This window comes from Silene latifolia, chromosome 7 (genome assembly GCF_048544455.1).
Source record: "Silene latifolia isolate original U9 population chromosome 7, ASM4854445v1, whole genome shotgun sequence".
NCBI lineage: Eukaryota > Viridiplantae > Streptophyta > Magnoliopsida > Caryophyllales > Caryophyllaceae > Silene > Silene latifolia.
The window spans coordinates 39,831,352-39,855,193 of NC_133532.1; the positions used below are offsets into that span (position 1 = coordinate 39,831,352).

The 23,842-nt window shown below is 37.6% G+C and overlaps 2 protein-coding genes across 3 annotated transcripts; one reads left to right on the plus strand and one right to left on the minus strand.

Moving 5' to 3' along the window:
* The first annotated feature begins 13,581 nt into the window (after positions 1 to 13,581).
* LOC141592044 (uncharacterized) lies at positions 13,582 to 17,470 on the plus strand. 2 transcript variants are annotated; one of them, XM_074412600.1, is made up of 4 exons: positions 13,582 to 14,267; positions 15,329 to 15,415; positions 15,520 to 16,633; positions 17,103 to 17,470. In XM_074412600.1, the coding sequence occupies exons 1-4, from the start codon at positions 13,833 to 13,835 to the stop codon at positions 17,108 to 17,110; spliced, it is 1,644 nt and encodes a 547-aa protein (XP_074268701.1). In that variant the 5' UTR covers positions 13,582 to 13,832; the 3' UTR covers positions 17,111 to 17,470. The 2 variants fall into 2 exon arrangements, with proteins under 2 accessions (XP_074268701.1, XP_074268700.1); XM_074412599.1 differs by lacking the exon at positions 17,103 to 17,470 and having other exon boundaries at positions 13,600 to 14,267; positions 15,520 to 17,017.
* A 3,339-nt stretch (positions 17,471 to 20,809) lies between these two features.
* LOC141591018 (putative fructokinase-5) lies at positions 20,810 to 23,460 on the minus strand. The gene is made up of 5 exons (XM_074411489.1): positions 23,208 to 23,460; positions 21,652 to 22,062; positions 21,421 to 21,555; positions 21,216 to 21,332; positions 20,810 to 21,127 (listed from the first exon to the last, which is right to left on the minus strand). The coding sequence occupies exons 1-5, from the start codon at positions 23,379 to 23,381 to the stop codon at positions 20,999 to 21,001; spliced, it is 966 nt and encodes a 321-aa protein (XP_074267590.1). The 5' UTR covers positions 23,382 to 23,460; the 3' UTR covers positions 20,810 to 20,998.
* Between the last annotated feature and the right edge of the window lie 382 nt (positions 23,461 to 23,842).

The following is a 23,842-nucleotide window of genomic DNA, read 5'->3' on the forward strand; positions in this document are numbered from 1 at the left end:
ATTTAGTTTGGCCAAAGCTTCCAGTAAAGCTTGGCGATGTGGGAATGAGCTTGCTATTAATTGCCAGACTGAAAGATCAGCCTTTGTCTTTTGTAATTGCTTGAGCAAATGATCAGTGGAGTCATCTTCGTTGTCATTTGGTGTGATGACGTTAGTTGGACCATTTTGAGTAGTGCTTTGGTATGGACGACCCGAACGAGTTAGGTGGTCCACATCTTGGTCTTCACCATTTTGGACTATTTCTTTGACTAGGGAGTTTTCAGTGAGATACTCGTCCTCGTCATCGTCGGCCCAAACTCCATTGATTGCAGTTAGCTCTCTCATTCTCATGATATCACCTTCTAGTCGTATGATTTGGTCAACTAGTTTGTCAACCACGGTGACTACTTCTTCATAGTAGCGTTTTGAGAGAAGATTAGTGGCACATGTTCTTCGGGTGTTGCGTTCGGATCGCGTAAAGTTGTCACCACATTTTCTAATTCCCAAACTTGTCTATCCACACTCCTTGCCCATGTGATGAAGTCGGAAATGGTAGGGGAGATAGTAGAGTAAAGCCCTTCATTCTCGATTGCATGAATTTCATTTTCGATTGGAGAAATGAGGTGTGAGCAATCTAAGGTAGATTCATCACTTGTGATCACTAGAACTCCAAGAGGATTCTCAGTGTTGTTGGGCTTACCTCCCAGTGGTATTGATAGTCGACCATCTTCAATCATGTCTTGAAGCACATTTTTCAACTTGTAGCATTTTTCCGTGTCGTGCCCCTTGCCCCTATGGTATTCGCAGTACGAGTTCTCGTCCCAGAATTTGGACTTCCTTTCGGGTTCGGGAGTAGGCCCAATGGGTTGGAGTTTACCTTGCTTCATTAACCTTTTTAGAGCGTTGGAGTAAGTGTCCCCAAGATTTGTGAATTTCCTTGGTGGGGTGCTTTTCTTCGATGGCTCGAGAAAGTTAACTTCATCGGTCTTGCTAGTAGAGCCGTATGAACGACTTGTGGACCCTTGATATCCTCGACCTACCGTTTTGGACAAGAGTCCTTTACGGATGTCATCTTCAATCCTTGTCCCTAGTACGGTTAAGTCCTTGAAAGTTTTGATGTTTTGGTGTCTCAAATGATTGGCATAGATGGGTTTGAGATTATCCACAAACTTCTCCACAAGGGTAGCTTCATCCAGGTGTTCAACTAGTTGGGTGCTAGTCTTCCTCCACCTACTTAGGAAGTCGGTGAATCCTTCTTTGTCATTTTGGGTAAGAACCTCTAGAGTACGCATGTTGACTTGGATCTCGGCATTATCCGCATATTGTTTAGAGAATTCGATTGCGGCGTCTTCCCAAGTAGCGACCTTCTTGTGATCTAAGGAGTAGAACCATTGCTTTGGGATAGTGTCAAGAGATGAAGGAAAGATCCTTAAGAACATCTCGGGTTTGATGCCTTTGATAAACATGTAATCCGTGAAGGCACGGATGTGGTTCAAAGGGTTCTCGTGTCCCTTGAACTTAGGGATATCCGTCATATTGAAGTTAGTTGGCAATTTGGAATTGACGGCCTCATACTTGCGATTGTTCTCCCTATAAATGTCATCCCCCTTAAGGTACATCAATTGCTCCTTTAAGTATTGGAGTCTTTTCTCAGCTACAGTCATCCCCACGAGAGGATTTTCATCCCTGGATTCATCATCGGAGTTACGTAGTACTTCACTTTCATGAGGGGGTAACCTTCCTTCTACGGCATAGATACGGCCTTCAATGAGTTCAAGGCGGTCATAGACTTGGTCTTGGGTAACTTGCATTTGGGCTAGCGCGGCTAGGATTCGATCATTACCATCTTGAAGTTGGTGGAGGTTTGTTTCATCACTTGATCCGGGCATCTTGAAAACTGGATAAGAGATCGGCGACGAATCAAAACACGATCGACCATTCTAACACACTTGCTAAAAGAAGAAATGTTTTGACTCGTGAAGTGGGTGTGTGCCACTTGTGTTGAGTGAGCTTTGAAGAAAGACAAGGTTTTTGAAAATGTGTGTCCTAGTCAACTATAGTGTAGTTGTAAAAGTGGACTCGAAGTGAGGCATTGAAATGGGCTTGTGGCCCGAATTTTGACACGACAAACGGACAGAGTTTTGACCGGATTTTGCGCTAATTGAAAGCCTATTTCGAAATTTTATTTGAAAATGGGTTTTGATTTGAAAAATCGTCATGGTTTTGTTTAGAAGCGGTGATCACGTAAGGTACAAATATTTATACAAGCATTATAAGGGGATGCTGAGTGCATTTAAAAAGGGTTTTGGTTTAAAGGGTGGGTTGCCATACCGAACCATCCAACCCGAAGTCTGTGGAGAGGCTCGTACCAAACAAGAGTAAGGCCGATTCCTAGTCCATTTCCTCAAGTAGTGAAGGCCCTTGATACAAACAAGAGTAAGCATCATGGTATGGATGACGTCAATCGCTATCCATCCTTAGGCCCAAATAAGAATTAGGACCGTTTAGACGGGACGATTGGTCGAATGGGTTGGGTTGGGCCTAGGAAGGCCGAATAAAATGGTCTAGGAAGACCGAGTTATGAAAACCGACAATTGTCTTGTACAAACTATTCCCTAACCTTGTTCAAGTTTCACCCTTGCTACACGTAAGTGTATTATCCCCAGTGGAGTCGCCAAACGGTGGACAGCGAGGGCCCACGGGGGCGCTTGGGAGGAAAAGAGAAACAAGCGTTTGCATTTTTGTATGGAGTCGCCACCAATTTTTATGGGAAATTGGAACCGTTCGAATACCTCGTGTCATGTCAAGACACAAAGTAGAGACATGAACACTAAACAATCGTTACCCTTAGCATTCTATGTCTAGAATGACTCTCGTGGATGCCAATGAACACGGGTGTTCACAGATATCTCGAGTAAGGGGTGAGGGTACGTATTAGAAAGCTCTTTTGATCGAACACCTAATCCCGCCCGCCTCGATAGCGGCCTCTACTAATGATTAGGGAAGTTATTCATACTTGATATATCGTCGGCTATATGCATGCGATGCAACATCCAAGTTTTAATCCTAGCATGTGAGAATTAATACTAAGTCGGTAAACACGTAATTAGCATACAATTAATGTCGAAGTAGGGATTTAATGCACAATTACATGTGAAAACATACAAATGATAAAAGAAATACAATAATTATAAATTACAATAATGAAAATTACAATAATTACATTGGGTTAGGCGATTTATGTCGAAAATATCTTTAAAACGGATAATTTAAGAAAAAGAATAAAAGAATGAAATACGAACAAATCAGAAGGTGATAATACGGGTAATAGTCAATTAATACGTAAGCTAATTAAACTAGGTCAAGGAAAAACAGAGTTCAGGGACAGAATTCAACCCGGAACAGGCGCAGCAGAGCTGCGTCCTTTGGAATAGGCGCAGCAGAACATCGCGTCTGTTTCGACTGAATTCTCTGGTCTGTGAAGTTTAATTGCGTATTGTTAATATCAATTGGTGAATTTAACGATCGATTAAATTATTTACTCGGATGAAAGTGATTAGTAGGTTATTGACATATGATGAAGGGTCATAAAACAATAAAACATGAATAAGACGGAATTAAACGAATTAACATAAGATGGATTAATTACAGGAGTGAAAAATATTAACAAATTAAACAAATTAATTAAGTTAAATATGATGGATTAATGACGAATATATGATAGATACGACAAAAGACAGATGAAAACTATATCAAAGACGAATTCCAGAAACCCAATATTGATGAATTGAATCTCTACAACCCGGAATTGAATTTAATGACGAAAACCAGCAAATATTGAATTATAAGGGATTTAAGTCGGATTTGTGATGATTTAAAACATGTTAATGATGAATAATAATAAACATGTGAATTATATGCTATCATGGTGAAGAATTAACAAACAAATGAAACAAATAAAAGAACTTTGACGAATAACAGAGGACGAACGAAGAAGAAAGGAAGCGAGAAGGCTGGCGGCCTCACGAAGAGGCGCAGGAGAATCGCGCTCCTTCAAGAGGCGCAGCGATTCTTTGCGTCCTTTCTCGACGGTTATCTACCGGAAATCCGTAAAAAGAGGTTTTAAAGCATGGTTTTAGAAATCGGTTTTAATGGTATTTTCGACATAAATCTTACAATTGATGATGATACAATAAATAAATACAATGAATAAAAAGAGAGATTACACCCTCAGACTTACATGTTGACGAAACGAGAAGGACTAAGATATCGATTAGTGATGCTCGACGCGAATGCAAAGAAAGTGCCCTCGTAAGAGGAAAACGATTAAGTTAATTAAGTTGGTTGATGTGGAGTTGGTCAAATTGGTCGGTCATGCAAACGGGGAGGCTGGTACTCAGAAGGATCCGAGCTTACGTGGTCGAAAGTTCAAGCACGTAGACGCCAAAAAGTAAGAACAAAGTCTAGAATGCAAAGGGAGAAGAGAAGGGCGGACACTCGCGTGAGAAATATGAGGAGCGAAGGCTCCTATTTATACTAGTCACGTGGAGAAATTAGGGTTTCGGAGACTCTTTGGAAGTGAATCTCGGAAAGATATGAAAAAAGATACGAGAAATACGCAGAAAAGGGCCTGGGAAGAGGCGCAGCAGCCACTGCGTCTCTTGGAAGAGGCGCAAAGACTGCGCGTCTGTTCCCAAGGGGTTCCCTCCTGCGGAAGAAAGATTTCCGTGTTTGAGTTATGGTAGGACGGAAATAATTCGGTTTTCCTTAATATCTTATGTGAATATTACGGGAAATTGTTTGCCAAAAGATAAAATTTATGAAATATGGAATAGAAATATCCGGAATATTCCAGAACATTCTGACTCGGGATTTAACGGTTATCAGAAAATGGAGACGGTTTTAGGCCCGGACTCCGAATGTACTCTAATTACTGTCAAAACGACCGTATCGGCACGTAGATGACAACTAAGAGGTAGATATTAATATTTGAGCAATCACTTGACGATAATATTACGAACTGTCACAAATCGTTCCGCGTACCAAACATGCGGCCCAATCATCACCGGGTGGTTTGCTAGAGGTGCATAAATGAGGTATCTACAGATATATAATCCTTTTTTTCCTTTTTTCTTATGCGGTATCCTTTTTAATTTTTAATTTTTTGTGATATTCATCGTTTTTAAAAATATCACTGATATCCTAAATTACTGTAAGCCTCTAAAAATATTCAAAATGCTCTAATTCATCTCTCTTAATTGTTTAGTTTATGCCTTTTTGTTAATCTTTTGGCAAAAATTTATCATACCGTTAACATAGATACCAGTATCATTTACTCAATCGTAAACATATTTTTTTTTTGGGTTTTCCTATGATATACCCTTGTGTTTTTCAAGTTTCTACCATATACCCCTGTATGTTTCAAGTCTCTACCATAAACCCTTATCATTTCTAAATCTCATTCATATACCCTTATATTTTGTTAGTAACACATTTATGTCATAATTGCCTATTACATGTATTGTTATGTTGTTTTATGCAGATTAATAACTTTTTACTCCAAATTCACAACTCTCCCTCCATCAATTCCTTTATTCATCCTCCTCACATACCCATTACTCTTTTCTTGCCCAGTAAATGTTCCTTAGTCCTTACCAATATTTTTTCCCATCCTAAGAAAGGAGGGTTTCCTAATGGACTTTATAGCCCATGTTTTTCCATCCAGGAGCACCCTACCATCCATATCTGTGAAATTGATAAAACAGAGAAGAAGAAGAAGAATTGTGTTTTATATTTCTTCATCAAACGTGTAGTACATAGCCTCCATATATATACAAACTATATTGTTAGCACAATCTTTGACTCCTTAATTTACTCCTACAAATATGTTAACTAAATATATATTTACATACATAAAACGATATGATAATGCAGAATTACCTCCAAATATCTCGTGTATCTTCCATATTCTGCTTCCTTAATTTAACACTCCCCCTCAAGTTGGAACTCTAGGTAATCCGAGACCCAACCTGTACTGTAGATGGTCGAAGCTTTCTCCTCCTAGCGCCTTGGTAAACAAGTCCGCTATTTGCTCCTTACTACGAACGTGAAACGTGTTTATGGTATTCGAAACCAAATGTTGTCTCACAAAGTGAAAATCTATCTCGATATGTTTCGTTCGATCATGGAACACCGGATTTACGCAATATGCATTGCCGCTTGGTTGTCACAATATAATTTCATCGGTTTTATGTGAAAAATGCCCAACGAAGCAAGGAATAACTTTATCCATATGAGTTCGCTGGTTACTCCTGCCATCGCCCTATATTCGGCCTCAGTTGTCAGCTTAGCCACCGTCACTTGCTTCTTAGCCCTCCATGAAATCGGTGACACCAATCGACACAAAATAACCACTCAATGACCTCCTTGTAATCGGACATGATGCATAATCCGAGTCACAATACCCCTTCAATTGGTAATCAACTCGCTTATTGAAGGTGATCCCATTGCTCGGATTTCCCTTAATATATCGCACCACTCGTAATGCCGCTTCCCAATGTTCCTTTCTCGACTCATTTACAAATTGCGATAAAATGTGAACCACATAAACAAGGTTCGGCCTCGTGATTGTTAAATACACTAACCTTCCAACGAGTCTTCGATATTTCATAATATCTTTCAACACATATCCTCTTGCCAATGACAAATTGTGTCTAGGATAAATCGGTGTATGTGTCGTTTTTGCTCCAGCCATTTCACTTTCTTCAACAATACTCATAGCGTATTTTCTTTGGTTTAAAAATAGTCCATTTGCTCCCTGGTCTACTTCTATACCCAAGAAAAACTTGAGTTGTCCCAAATCCTTGATCCCGAATTGTTTATCTAAGAAGACCTTGGAATTTGCACAAGCCTTTTTGTCGTTTCTAACCACGATCATGTCATCTACATAAACAAGTACCCCAATAAACACTACATTTAGATTGAGTGTGAATAGGGAGTAATCGGCCAGAGACTGTATGAAACAGTAGCTTTTCATTGCTACCGTTAGCTTAGCGAACCAATTACGAGAAGCTTGCTTCAAGCCATAGATCGACTTCATCAACTTGCATACTTTATTTTCGCCCTTTTTCTCGAAACCTTATGGAATTTTCATGTAAAATTCCTCATCTAGATATCCGTGTAAAAAAGCATTGTTAACATCCAATTGTTCAATAAACCATCCCTTCATTACCGCAACTGCTAACATACACCTCACACTCGTCATTTTCGCTACCGGTGCATATGTCTCATGAAAATCTATCTCTTCCACTTGGGTTAACCCTTGTGCCACAAGTCTTGCTTTATATTGTTCAATCTCTCCATTTGCTCAATACTTAATTTTGTACACCCACTTGCATCCTAACGGTTTCTTCCCTTCTGGTAAGTTCACTATTTTCCACGTACCATTCCCTTCCAAAGCATCTATCTCCTTTCTCATCGCCTTTCGCCATTCCACACTCTTTGATGCCTCATGATAATAAGTGGGCTCGTTGTTTTTATCAATTTTTGCTAGAAAGCTTTTGTGAAAATGTGAAAAACAATTAGTAGCTACATAATTGGCTAGCGGATAGCGCGTACCTGATGACGAGGATTTGTTTTGTTCGTGATGAGCATGCGACTTTGGGTGTATTATTCTTTTGGACTTGTAGCAATAATCCTTCTTCCAAGATGGTTTGAATTTTTCTCGCGCCCCACGACCCATTCTTTCCTCTACTCTGTCATTCCGAGCATTTGTCGCTGCTTGTTCTATGTCCGAATCAGGTGCATCAGTCCCGTGTTCAAAACTCCCTGTATCAGTACCTGTATTGGGCACCTCACCAGCATCAGCTGATGCATCATTGTAGTGGCCTGCTTCTGCAATTTTACTTTCCCCTGTATCAGTTCTCCCCCTCACAACATAGGGTACATCACCCTCAAGGTCATCCGTGTGCAGGTCTGAAAGTTGCTGATTCTACAACACGGTACCAACTCCCTCTTGTTGTGCACTTTCGTCATTTTCGGACACCAAATAGGGAAAAACATGTTCATAAAAATTAACATCGCGTGATACAAAAACCCGCTTTTCCTTTAAATCATACACTTTCCATTCTTTTTTACTGTGTGGGTAACCGATAAATATGCAACGTTTCCCCCACTCTTCAAATTTATCCCGTATTTTATTGTGAATATAACACAAGCAACCAAAAATTCTAATATTTTCATAATTCGGTTGCTTGTGATATAAAATCTCATACGGGGTCTACCCATCTAAAAACGGCGTGGGTGTACGATTTATAAGGTAAGCGGCGGTTAATATACACTCTCCGCAAAACTGTAAAGGTAGTCCACTTTCAAAACATAAAGCTCGTGCTTTTTCAAGTAAGTGACGATGTTTCCTTTCCACTCGACCATTTTGTTGGGGTGTACCTGTATTACTAGTTTGAAACAATATACCATTCTCCTCATAATATCGCCGCATTGAGCCAGCTAACAAATCTGTCCCATTATCGCTTTGAATTATTTTGACACAAGTTTGAAACTGAGTCTTTACCATTTGACAAAAAAAAATTCATGAAATCACCGGCTTCACTTTTCTCTTTCATGAGATAGACCCAAACTCCCCGGCTATGGTCATCAACTATGGTTAAAAAATAGTGTGCTCGTGTCAAACTAGCTACTCGATATTGCCCCCATATGTCACAATGAATGAGCCCAAATAAAACATCACAACTTTTATTATTGGAATGAAAAGGATTACGAGTTTGTTTCGCCCTACAACAAGAATCACAAACCATATCCGAGTTCCAACTCAAATTACGTCCAACTAAAGCAGAAAAACGAGAAAAAATCTTCTCAGAAGGATGTCCAAGCCGCTTGTCCATAATCTCCTTTCCTTTTCTACGGTCACTTGTCTGACTTTCTCTGACCGTTCCGGCTTGTAATAATACACCCCTTGTCGATGCTCACCCCGTCCAACCGTCATCCTCGTAGTCCGGTCCTGTAATTCACAATGATCAGAATAAAAGGTTACTACGCAATTGTTTTCACTTATCAATTGTTGAACAGAAATGAGATCGCAAGTGAGTGTTGGCACAAATAAAACATCCTTTAAAATAAAATTTTTGCTTAATTCGACTTCTCCATGTATTTCGGCCTTCATTCTCCTACCATCCGGCAAACTGACAATGGACGAATCCTCACGCCAAATATTTTTAAGCAAATCTTTCTTACCTGTCATATGGTGCGAGCATCCAATATCTATTAACCACTCGACATCTAAAGTAATTTTCATACCTTGTAACTTGTCATTACCATCTGAACTACCGTTTAATAGGGTCCATATCCTTTCAATCTCCTTGGTGGTGAAGGAAATGTTCTGTTTCGAGCTCTCTGCATTTTTGCTTCCCGACGAACTGCCAACAGCATTGGCCTGATATCCACGGCCACGACCTCTTCCTCGACTATTCCCCCCACGGTTATTTCCTCCACCTCTTCTACCACGACCTCTTTCTCTAGCTTTCACCTCTTGGTACCCGTGTTTATCATAACAATTCTCTTCGGTGTGGTAGTATTTTTTGCAATACGTACACTGTGGTGGGGGATTATCTTCATCAATGTCGGGCCTGTGATATCCACCTCGTCCTCTTCCTGTACTAGAAATTCTCGCTGCCATTGCCGCTTCCACTTTCTTCTCCTTAACTTTGGTTATGGAGACATGTCTCTCTTCTCTCAATATAAGACCATATACCCGATTTATATTAGCAATAGGATCCTCTATTAATAAATTGGTTCGGATATTACCATACATTTTGGAATCCAATCCCATAAGGAATTGGTGAACCTTCTCTTCTTCCCGTTCCTTTGCTATCGAAGCAGCTGCTCCGCAGGTGCATGCCTTCACGGTGCTGTAATTCGCCAACTCGTCCCATATTGCCTTGAGTCGTGTGTAATACTAAACCACTGAATCATTTCCTTGCTTGCACTCATTGAGATCAGCTTTCAATTGGTGAACTCGAGGTGCGTTTCCCGCGGAGTATCTTCCACGCAACTCCTCCTAGATTTCGTCTACTGGTTGAGTAAACGTAATACTCGAATGTAACTTCGGATCGATCACATTCCGAAGCCACGCCCGAATCATAGCGTTGCACTGCCTCCACGCTACTGACTCCACGGTTTCTTCTTCCTCGTCACAGACGGGTTTCTTGACCCTGCCTTCAATGAAGGCTAACTTATTCTTGGCATCAAGACCGTTTTTAACGGCGGCTGCCCACAAATCGTAATTATTCCCGTCAAAAACGATCCGCGTAACATTTAAATTTGGACTTTCCGAGGGATGAAAATACAAAGGCGATGTTATAGGAATTGTCTTTGGACCGTCCATCGCTCCTTTTAATTTGTCATCACCAGGCATGGTGAAATCGTTACTCTTGTATTTTCGTTGTGAAATTTTTGTGTTGGATCGTTTCTTGCTCACGATGCCATGTGAAATTGATAAAACAGAGAAGAAGAAGAATTGTGTTTTATATTTCTTCATCAAACGTGTAGTACATAGCCTCCATATATATACAAACTATATTGTTAGCACAATCTTTGACTCCTTAATTTACTCCTACAAATATGTTAACTAAATATATATTTACATACATAAAACGATATGATAATGGAGAATTATCTCCAAATATCTCGTGTATCTTCCATATTCTGCTTCCTTAATTTAACAATATCCAATTCATCATCAACAAGTTTTTTAGTCTTAGAAACATAAAGCCCTCTCTTCATGTTCCATTTTATAGTTGTAACTTAAGGAAGGATGTCTCGGCGAAGTAAACCCATGTTTCTCCGCCTCGTTGTATGGATCATTAATCACATCCAATATCATCTATCGTTTCATGGTATTTGCTTGTTGGGACAAATTATGGAGTTTGAGAGAGTGATGAGTTCTAGGGTTTTGCGAGAGAAAATTTGGGGATTTTAGAGGATCAGAGTGTTTTGAGAGACACGGGTATAAACTATAGTGTTAGAGTTGTAAGACTGAGTTGGGAAAATAATTAGGAGGTGTTTCGTTCGCATAAAGGTATCAGTATAGAATCAGGAATCATACCAGGGTGGTATGAGTTTGGAACTCGATTCCTGATACCTTTTGTTTGGTTCAATTCAGGGATGAGGAATCAAATATTTTTGTATGTCTATTTTATGGAATCTGAACTATTTACCTCTGTATTAATTTTCTTCTTTAAAATTCCATATATTGTATTAATTAGTTAAAACTTGTATATAGTTTTTCAATATATACTTTAATTTTTTTTTTAATATTTAATAGTTCTATTCAAGTATTCATAAACTTATCGAAAATGTCCGAAAAATCATATTTTGTATTTTTAACAGGGAAAAAGAGTTTAGAAGAAAAATTAATTATATGAATATTTCAAAAAGTTTTGTTTTTTACAATAATTTTTTGGGTTATTTTACGTGAATAATCCAAACTATGACCCATCTTCTCAAAATAATCCCAATTACATTTAATCCCATAATAATCCCAACTATGGGTATCTTATTCTCAAAATAGACTTGGTGACTTGCAACCTGATTAATAGGTCATCCCCAACTTTTACTCTGTGCTCCTCCCCCATAAAATCAGTAATACTAATGATCCTTGTAAACATCCCTACATTTCCAACCATCATGAACAATATCCTATCATTGTAAATCGTGTCCCTCTCAACGACATCCATATGCCTCTTTTCGTCATAAACATGTAAAGAAGGCAATTCACTGTTATCAATCACGTCAAAATGTCTCCGATTCTCATCAAGCCAATGCAATGATGAAACAAAACCCAGCTCAATTAACACTAATTCAATTCAAACCTTACAAAAATACCATCCGATCTTCGTTTTCGTAAAAGGACCAAAACAATTTAGCAGAGGCGTAGAATTAAGCTTAGGTCTCCCTCCCTTGTTTCTTCCCTGACTTCCACAACACTCCACAATATCAATACAGCATCATCATCATTAACACCAACAATATTATCAACTAATAGCACAATATTCCTGCCAGCTATAGAGTCGTTGCTCTCCTTCAATCAAAACTCCATATCTTCCCCTTCCATATACTTGTAATATACTATAGCTGTTACATATTCTTGTAATATATTATAGTTGTTATATATTCTTCCCCTTCTATTTACAATATCAACAACCTTAATTTCCTCGGCCTTTTTCACCTCGTTTTTAACGAATTATCGGATTTGTTGTCGTGAGGCTTTAGCGGGAAAAGCGTCGATTTAATGAATCGTTTGCGAGAGGTACTTTTTGATACGGAGATCCAAAATCGACGTCGTTGTTGTTGATTTTTGCTTGATTAATTGATTCGTCAGCTGGCTTATCCATCAATTTTGGGGGTTTAGGGTTTTGGAGAAATTGGGTTTTTTTTTTATAGTTTTCAGGTGAGATTTGGATTGTGTGCGATGACGGGGAGGCGAGACGAATATAGCACATAGCACGGAGGTAGAGGAGGGATTCACGGCGGCCGGAGAAGGCATCGGGGTTGAAGATGGTGTGAGGTGGTGTTAATGGAGGCCTGGAGGGAGGTGTTTTAATGGGGGTAGAAGAAGGATCTGGTAAGGGGACTAAAAAAAGGAGAGAGAAAGAACCAGTCAATTTTTACCCAATATAACAGGTGAAAATTCAATGAGTGTATTTTGAGAAGATAGTATTAAAAGTTGGGATTATTATGGGATTAAATGTAGTTGGGATTATTTTGAGCAGATGGGTCATAGGTTGGATTATTCACGTAAAATAACCCTAATTTTTTTCCACTTCTTTTCTTTGATTTGATACCCAAAGCCCAAAGGTATCAATTTCATGCCCACCTCCCCCTTGGGTATGAGAAACCCATACCTCATAGGTTTGAGGTATGAGTATCAAAATGCAAAAAAGTTGAAACAAACACAAGGTATGAGTTTAGCTCATTCCAAACCCATACCTTATACCACCAACAATGGATGAACCCTCCTTCCAAACCCATACCTTATACCACCAACAATGGGTGAACCAAACACCCCCTTAGGAGTAATTATTTTGTAAAGTTAGTAATTATTGTTAATAATTTGGGTCATGATTATATTGACTAAAAATACAAGGGTATATGAATGAGATTTATAAATGATTAAGGTATATGGTAGAGACTTGAAAAACATAAGGGTATATGGTAGAAATTTGAAAAACACAAGGGTATAATAGTATATCATAGAAACCCCCTTTTTTACAAAATTAAACTAGTTAAAAACCTAATTTTTAATACAGTTTTTCTAAGAAACCCAAAAAGAAAAAAAAGAAAATGATATTTTTATGGAAAATTGTTATATCAATTACTTTTACTTTTATTTACAAGAAAATACATTTATTAATTTCCTTTTTAGAAAAACCCTTTTAATAATTTAACCATTTTAAATTTAAAAATACCGGTAATATTTCCAAAAAACAAATAATACCATATAAAATTTGAAAAAAAATTACAAGAATATTAAAAAAACCCTGATTTAATCGTCAAGACAAGATACCTTGAGGCCGTTGAAAACAACTTGTTGAGCACACTCTCCACACTTTTCTTATTTTTGGTAACTCCCAATTTCCTTAGGGTTTGCTCAATTTCTCATATCCCTCTTTTACCGTTCAAAATCACGCCGAAATAATCCCCCAAAATTCTCACTCCATGCTCACCCTTTCTCAATTTTCTTCATCTACTTCTTTAATTCGCTCAAAACCCAGAAAAACCCACTTTTTAATTTCACAAATTACCCCCAATTTTCTGAATTTCCCCAAGATCTCACCCCCATGGATTCCCAAACCATAATTTTCGATGTAAGTTCCGATGAAGAATTCGGGTTCGACAATTCCTCCACCAATGAAGATCTCGATTGGATTGCAAAGCTTCTGGAAGACGTTGCTGATGGTCCTGATCCTAATCGTGAAGAAGTTGAAGTGAAAAATGTCGAAATTAATAAGGTTAATAATAATGTTAATGTTGTTGACGATGACGATGACGATGTTGTTATAGTTGGTGAAGTAATTGTGAAGCCAAAAGGGGCAAAAAGGTCATTTTCTATGATGAATAATGGTGGTCGTGATGATGATGATGACGACGATTGTGTTGTGCTGGAGTGTGACCCAGATAAACCCCCACCGTCAAAGGTAGGTGATGATGAGGTGAAAAAGTGTGACGATGATGATGATTCTGATGAGGTGGTTGTCGTCGGCGAAAAGGGTCAGGTAAAATTTTGGATCTTTTCAATTAATTGTAAAGATTATGTATTTTTGTCTTTTGATGTTTGGGGTTTGTGCAGTATGATTTTAATTTTATGTTTCCTTGTTATTTTTGCTTAAAATTAGGTTTAATTGTTGTGGATATATTGTTGTTTGGTGTTGGAATCTTTGTTAGGAGTTTGGATTTTTGTTTATGTTGTCTAAACCCCCGAAATTTGCTGTTGTCGAATTTGTGTGCATGTGGTAGATTGGAAATGTTTGATTAGAGGTGTTTATAGGGAACCTTAGGGAGAGGTATTGTGGTGATTGCTCAGCAGGGATAAATTTTGGGTCTTTTTAGGTTTTGGTTTGTAGGTTTTGGAATACAACAACATCAGAGCCTTAATCCTAAAATGATTTGGGGTCGGCTGACATGAATCATCCTTTAGAACCGTCCATGGGTGAACACACACCTCAAAATGCGAACAAAATAGAAACAGAAAAATGAAAAGTTTTTGGAATACGAATCCACAAATTAAATGGGTGTTGAATGGTTTACTCCTGTATATTTTGTCAAGTAGCAGAGATCGGTTGAATTTATCAGTTAGAGGTTGATGCAAAGAGCCTGACTTGATAGTATCACAGGGAGAGGCTGTATTAACTCTAGTCGTATTTCTCAGTCTAACCCGTTTATCAGCTCTTGGGCACAGGCAGTTGCTTTGAAAGAGCGCCTGGCATATGTTCATCTGATTATTTGTGAAGCATCATTTTTCACCGGGCTTGCAGCTTAATGGTATTTTGCTTTTGCAAGCTTTGTTGTGTCTCATGTTTTGGCAGTAGCTAGATTTGCTACACATTGGTCCCGGTTTCTTCATTAACTATAATAGTGACCTTATATTCTCTCACCCAAGCAACTTCAGGGGGTAAGAACGACATACAGAAGAAGGAAGAAATAAGTTGACTGTTGAGGACATGCAAAATCATGCATTGATGAACTCGTTTACTTTGGGGCTTGATTGTGACTGAGAAATGCCACTTGTAATTTCGTCGACATATATATCTTATTTGCTTATTGCCTATTGTTGCAGGTAGCATGCCGAGATTTCCCTCACTCGCGACATCTGTGTGCCAACTTTCCGTTTAGCTCTACGTCACATGAAAGTCGCTGCGAGCTGGTTAGATTACATTTGTTATTTCTACATTTGTCATTTGTTTTGTTATAGAACATATTTATCGTATGGTGTACCATGATGATCTAATTAATTTCCCTTGAATGCAGTGCCATTGTTATGTATGCGACTCACTGGCTCCTTGTGCTCACTGGGGGTCTGGTGCATCGACTACTGATCACTGTCATGCCACCGATAAAGCAGTATATTGGCAAACTGAGAGGAAAAAGTTCAGGCAGTCAAAAAACCCGTCAGCGCCAATTTCCAAGCCTACTGTTTCTTTGGGTCCATTTCAATATTTACAACCCTCTGCAAGACCTTTAAATCCGAGAGTAGCTTCTGCCTGTTCTGGGCCTTTGCCCTTCGGTGTTCCAAACACAGTCAGCCAAGGTAGAACCCAGAGACCATATGTAGCTGTGGCTAGGGATGGGTATCAGCGACATTTGGTTTCTCAGCAACTTTTGAGGGTTCGGAACAGTGATACGCAGGGAAATAGAGTCGCACAATTGGCTCCTAGAACGACTGCGTCTCTTCCTATACTTAAGAGGAATGGACTCACAGCCAGGTCTGGGGTGTCTAATCGAGCTCCTTTGATTTGGCAAGACAGTAACAATTCAGCAGTTAAATTTGTTGATAACGCTTCTGCTAACTTACAAGGGTCTTCTTCTCAATTCGTTAGGAACCCAGTTTTTCGTCAGTCAAATACAACAACATTGACTTCACAGTTGCCTGGATATGTTCTTCCTAATCCTCATACATCAACATCACCTTTCACGAGTTGTGGTCTACCTGCTGCTTTATACGAATATACAAATGCATCAATGCGCCATGCTCAAAGTATTTCTAGTCCGCTTATTGCTTGCAGCACATCTAATGCGTTGAAGAGAACTTTTCAGAGCAGTCAACAACATCCAGTAGAAGCACAAAACGCTTCTCTCTCTGATTACTTGGTCCCCACATCAGATATGCCGCCCAACATCCCACAAAAAAGCAATCAGTCATTAGGAATCTTGCAGTGTCCTACTAGTATTCCGTTCAGTACTTTGAATGAATTGAATCCACCAAACAGCATGGAAATGGGTCCCCATGATTTTCTGCTAAATGCCGAGAAGGATTCCCAAACCGGTCTCGATTTTGATATTGAAAGATGGCTGGTGGATGAAACAGTTGCAGAGGGGTTTGATATGAGTGGCGTACCCCCACAGACGAGCCCCATAGACACAGGTATGCTCTATTTTGATTTTGAAACCTCTTGGCAAGGTCTAGCTCAGTCGTAGCCATACGTTTCCCTTGTGGGGTTCCACTCTTGCTAATTTTAGCTGGAAATGAAAATGCAACTTGTAGTTTGATTCAAAGGCGTTCAATTATCAAGGGCGTTGTTGTATAGTTTCTTATTTATTAGAATGACAGATTAGAATTTGAAAGGTGCTGTGGAATCGCTGTATATAATAAAGCACGATATGCTACCCCTACCAGCTTACCTTGGGTGATTGTTTATTCTCTTGTTTGCACGTTGGGTTTTTATTGAGTTGTTATGACTCTTTGAAGATAATGTTAATGTAAAGATAATGGTGCTATGAGCCTATGAGCATGTGTCCAATTCCGCAAGTCCTGTTTATTTTTGGTGGTAAACGGAGTAGCAACTCAGTAGGGCAGCTTTTATACTGACGAGTTTTGAACGTTGGTGCTGCAGTTAAATAACTTCACATGCTAAGCTAATGAGCATCTGGATCAGTATCTTACAAGGCATATGTGCTTAATTTCGTTCATAATGTGGGAACATTCAGGCAATCGGTATTCATGTTAGCTGGTGGTGATGACAGGGGCGACAGGCTCCGTGAGCTGCACGCTTTGGCGTAGTGCCCTAGTGTCTCAAGCTATAGCATGTACTAAATTAATCACAATTCTGATTCTGCACATTGTAATGCATTATCACTGATCTGGTAAAAACTCATTTTGTTGATACATGTAACTTAAATTCTTCGAAGCATATAACATCTCCGTCATGTTACTCACTGGGAGTTAATTACATACTGGCTTAATCGTAAATTGAATAACCTATACATTATATGCTGTGGTCATTAGATTTTCACAAAATAATTTCTCCCTGATGCCTCAGTTTTTCTGCCATTCCTTCGACTCGATAATTCAAGTCACAATAGCAGAGCACATATTGGCACCGCTTAAGATTGCATACACAAAAAACTCCCTCGCCGTCTTGGCCCCATTAATATTTGCGGATTCATAACTGATTTATTTTCTATTGAAATATTCGAGTTGGCATGATAATCGAAGTTTAAATTCGTTGTTGTCTTCGTCGTCTTATACTAAAATGCGGTTATACGACTTATACCTTAGAGTATGTGTGATATTAGCGCTGAAAATGATCTGAGCCGATTGCCGAGTCCTCAAAATCGGCCAGTCAAATCGAGCTTGGCTAAATCTGAGCCGATCCCAAGCTCAGCGAAGCTTGGCTTAGAAGCTCGTTTTTTTTTTTTTTTTTTTTTTTTTTTTTACATTTGTAAATGTATTATCTTTTGAATATTTGTATTTGTTTTTATAAGATATTTATATTTAGTTAGATCAAAAGGTGTGAAAGTAACAAGAATATAATGACAAAACGTGTTGAAGCTTCAAATTTTAGGTTCGACGAGCTTCGAGTCAAGCCCTAGCTCAACAGATAAATTCCAAGTCGAGCCTAAGCTCAGATAGGATCAATTACATTACAGACTCACAGAGTAACAACCATATGCGTGAATTAATTCAAGACGGTTGATACAGTGTGTGTTTTTTTTCTTTTTTTTTAATTAGTATTTAGTGTATTTTTTTGGTTCTCTCTCATGAGACTTATTTTAATAATTGGTGATGTATGATGAATTTGGAAAAAAAAAAGTGCTGATTTTCGAAGTACACATTTTACTCATCGTAGTACACTTTTGACAATTATACCCCTTTCATTTTTTTCTTCCCAATTTCCCTCTCTAACTTCTTTCTAAAAAAATATTCTCTCTAATTACAATTCTTCATCTAATCTCAAACCTCATCTCCTTCTAATTTCATAAACTTACTACTCATGCAATTGTCGTCAATGTTCACTGAGGGATTCGTCAGCCAACTAAGTAAGTATTACAAAGTACTAAAGAGTAGATTACTATGTACTGCATTGAGTACTACGGAGGAAATTGTGCTTGCATCTTTGTGTATGTACTACGTACTAATTTGCTATATTGATTAGTTTTTTTTAATGTAATACGTCACACAACCACCTAATCCTCCCACCACCGTATCATGGCTCCAACCACCATTCTCAGGTCATCGATGGACCACCGTCGAACTACACCGATGACGACATAAATCACCACCATACCAAACTAATTATCCCTAAATTAATTTATACATAAACCCTAATTAAAAAAAAAAAATTATAAGAAAGAGTTAATTTAATTATTAATATAGGATTAAAGAATTAACTGAATAAATGAATAATCATTCATAATTGAGTTTTTTTAAAGAGGTTGAAGAAGATTAAGGTTTCAATAATAAATAGAGGGTGGTGAGAATTAGGTTTGATTTTATTTAGTTAAGCGTAACAAATGGAAAATTTGATGTAAAAAGTACTGAAATGAGTAAAAATCGTACTGCGAAAATAAATTACAAAAAAAAAGGTAAATGTGTGCAAGTTATTAGTATGGGCGAACTCAGTAGGTAGCAAGCGGTAGCCGCCGCTACCCCAAACCCCCAAAAAATAGATTTGATGATATTTTGCTACCCCAAATCTGAGCATTTGTGAACAGATAAATAGAAGAAACTGCATAAAATTTACATTGAATCTATCGTGTTTCAGTGGTAGTATAAGGGTGGTACTCTAACCAGCTGGAGTTCGAGCCTTTTTACACACCAACTGCATTAATTTTTTTCTTCATCGTTACCATGCCTCATTAAATGATTATTGTAATGGGGGAGGCCTTTTGATTAATTTGTTGTTTTTTGCAATATCGTTGATGTCCTTTTATTCGTGTACTAGAGCGATTTTGCTTAATGATTAAGTTTGTTATAATTGTATAGAAAATGAAATAAAGAACAACTGTCGAATTATAATGTGAAGATTTTAAGGCATTGCGAGTAATTAGCAATGGTTAAGCATTTTATGTATCGTAAAGCTATATAATCCAAACTAAATAAAGATAAGTTTTGAGTTATAAAATGAGAATTTTAAGTTAATATCGAGCACTAATTTGATTGTTGATTATGCGTTTGTATTTTGAATTTATATAGGCTATGTAACACATTTGATTTTTTCGTGACTCCCATTTTCTTAATAATTATACGCTTAGGGGGTGTTTGGTAAACGGTGGATTGAAAAATTTTCAGCATATTCAAGACTTTTAGCATGTTTGACTCACCAATCTACTATTTTGAGTGTTTGGTAAATGGCATATTGAAAGAGTAGATTGGAGCTCAATCTACTGTTTTCCAATATGCTGCTCTACCCAGCATATTCACATTAGTAGATTGTGAAATATGAATTCGTCAACAATCTACACATAGATACAACATTCTATTAACCAAAATCTGCTAATTACCAAACACTTATACTAAATCTGCTAATTGAAATATACTAGTCAAACCTGTTAATCCAATCTGTCATTTATAATCTGCTTGACCAATCTGCTTCTGCTAATATCAATCTGCTGATTACCAAACAGGGCCTTAATATTTTGTCGCTGCCCCATATATAACATCCTGGGTTCGTCCTTGGACTCACTTATTAGCCAAAAGGTATATGGTTAATTTATAGATCCTCTCCATTTCCTTTCTCTCCATTTCCTCTCACAATCTCTTTAAATAATAATTTTTCCATTTACTCTCATTTTCCTTTATCTTTATGCGTAAATTTAGAATCGTTAGATGTTGTCCAAATGCGATCCGAACCATTAATAGGAACTTGCCTTTCCATTTCATTTTAGGAAATGGAGAGAAAATGGGCGATTAATTTTGTTCCAAATTGTCTCCACTCTTGACTATCCATGGAATTTTAATCATACAAAGTGTTTGCCACTTTGATAATCGGCAAATATGCAATCATAACAAAAAGGTGAAGTTATCATGCCATTACTATTTACTAATTACTACGAGCACCATTCAATCGAAGGAAGAAAAATTACAAGTGACCGTTAGGCGTTAGCCTTTGTTGATAACTTTAGCAAAAGAGAGTTCGTTATTCTTCTTTTATCATTTGGTTTGTAATAGTAACTTTCCTCGACAAAATCCTCTTTTCAACAAATCAGGTAGTCCCTTCATCCGCATATCCTCGTTTACAAATGACTTAACAAATATAACTAAGTTTTAATCGCTGGGAGGGAGTCGAACGAAAAATAAACATGAGTAAAACGCTAGTAATAATAAACATAAATATATTATTGGAACGAAATTGTAGCACTATTCTAATAACATTAGGTGAAGCTTCACTATAAAGCACACTAAAAACTTAGTTTAATCTCTGTAACCTATAACCAAATTAAAAACATAATTATTGAAAAAACCATTGTTATAATTAACTAATGTAAAACTTCTATAACTTGGTGAAATTCAGTTTTTGTTGACCAATTCAAGTGCCTCGGCCATACTTGGAAGAGCCGGGATCGCACCCTTTTGAGTTGTTGCTAGTGCTCCACACGCATTTGCCAATTTCAGTGCCTCTACCAGCTTGCTCTCATCCTGTATATTCAAATTTTAATAAATAAATTATATTACATAAAGATAATATCTAAATTTAAGTATAAACAAAATAAATGTTATATTATACCTCCAAGAGTGAGGGATTGTTGGCAAGCGAATAAAGGAAGGACCCAACATACGCATCTCCGGCTCCTGTTGTATCTACTGTTGCTACAAAAAACCCTTTTACCGATCCTTTGAAGTTCTGCAATTTTATTCAATTTGAATCCCAATATCAAAATTTTTACGTTATAAAGATACTAACATATGAAGGTGGAGATTGAAGAACAAACCTTAGAGAAATATCTGCAGCCCTTTTCACCATCAGTAACCATCAGAAGCTTAAGATTATCATGCCATAAAGACATGACAACTTCTTCATTGTAAGGATCTTGTTGGGTTAGAAACTCCACCTCTTCATCACTTACCTATATATATAACAAATTAATTTAGAATCTATTAGTAAGCTCCCATTGATTGGTCAATCGGGTGAACGTAAACTGTTAAAAAGTATGAACATAAACCTTAATAATATCAGCATGATTCCAAATGCTATTAATACCATCCCTAGCATCTTGAGCGGAAGCCCACAAAGGAAGTCGAACATTGGGGTCATAAGAGAGAATAGCACCAGCCTGCTTGGCTAACTTCATCGCAGCTAAGTGCGCCGACCTGCATGGTTCGGTGATTAAACTAATTGAGCCATAGTGGAAGATCTTGGCTTGCTTGATAAGTTCTACATTAAGCTCAGATTCTTTTAGAAGCATATCGGCACTAGGGTTTCGGTAGAACATGAACTCCCTCTGACCATTTTTCTTTAGAGTTACAAAGGCTAGGGCAGTTCTTGCTTCCTTGTCGAAGGACACCCCTTTTGTGTTCACACCATTTTTGTCTAGTATGTCTACTAGCATCTTTCCAAATTCATCTTCGCCCACCTATATTAGGTACAAGTTAGAGTTAATGGTTTTGTTATACGTGAAAAACATTAAAAAATTATCGAGATTGACGATTAAAAATAAGTACAAATCAGGCTTAATAATTTTGTTATATTTTTGTTATATGTATATGTAAAAACGCAATAATTCATAGAGTTAGCAATAGTTACGGAGTAATAATTAATACTCTATTATTATTAATAAGCAAAAAGTAATTATCCTTTATTATCGATGGGTTTATATTTTACTCATCTCAGTACATTTTTTTACCATTCTATCCTTCTGACCACCTGCCCATTCCTTTCCACACCGACGGTGACCACCGGCCTCCCCTACTCAAGCACGCGACCACCAGGACCCGTCAAGTACATATCTCACCGACCAGTAATTCAACCAAAAAGTACAGCCACACACTCCAATATCCCAGCCCCGATCAGTACCCCGCCCCAATCCGACGACACCTCATCGCCCCGTCAATCTCCGACCAGCCTAAAACACCCTCCGCCGACGCCGCCCTACTCTTGTCGTCTCCACTCATGCCTCCATCCCAACACCACCAAACAACCAATGAACAATAAATTGTAATTAACACCACCTTTAATGAATAAAAAAAACCCAAAAAATGAAAGAAAAACCTATATAGATTCATAAATATGCAATTAGTAAATTAAATACTTATATTATACACAAATTATAACTCATAATTTAAAATTTTGTTTACTTGGAGCGTGGTAGGACTATAGCCATCGAGAGAATTAAGTTTTAGTCGTTTGTTTAATTAGGGGTATCAAATGGAAAATAGTGGACAAATTATACTAAGATGAGTAAACCAAAATAAATTACTTTAATTTTTCCCTGGGTATTCACAAATAGACGACATACACAAAAGTTTTCGTATTTAAATAAATTAAATGTAAATTGTGATAAGAACCATATTGCTGTCTACCGTAACCATGCGGATAAATAAATAATAAAGCATTCATTAGCAACAAAAATTAGCATAATAATACTACGAGTATATGCAACCTGAATACATGAATATGAACGTAACTAACGTAAAGACCGAGAATAGTATGTGAAAAAAATTAGCTACGAGTATGCAACATGAATACTATTTAACGTAAAGACCGAGAATAGTATGTTACCTTGCCCATGAAAGCGGATGAACCACCGAGTTTAGTAACTGCACAAGCCACATTAGCGGGAGCACCACCAGGAGCCTTGACAAACCCACGAGATTCACCCAATGAAACCCCGGCTTCATCAGGAACGAAATCGATCAACATCTCTCCGAATGACACAATAGCTGGCGACTCCATTATTTCTTTTGAGTAAATTTGTATTGAATTAATTAAGTGAAACTAATAATATTAAAAAGAGAATGAGAGATTAATAGATATGAATAACGTGAGGGTATTGAGGCGTGTATTTATACGGTTAACATTGTACGTTGTTGATATGTGATCAAATTCCTACTCCCAAGTATTTTTTTGATTTTCGGTTATTATTGTTATCTAAATCGTATCGGATTAGAAGATAATTTCTTGATATAAAATACTCTCTATATCTATATCTATATCGAACTATTTTGTTTATAAAAATATATACTTTCATTAGCCAATCAAATGAATGTTAGGATTTAAAAAATATTATCCTAAATACAAACGATAATTAAACGACACTAGAGCTCATGATATTTTGGGTTACCTAATTCCCAAGTCTTAACAGGATAAGAGTTCTAAAGGATAATTAGATGATCCACATAATTTTGTCCACAATT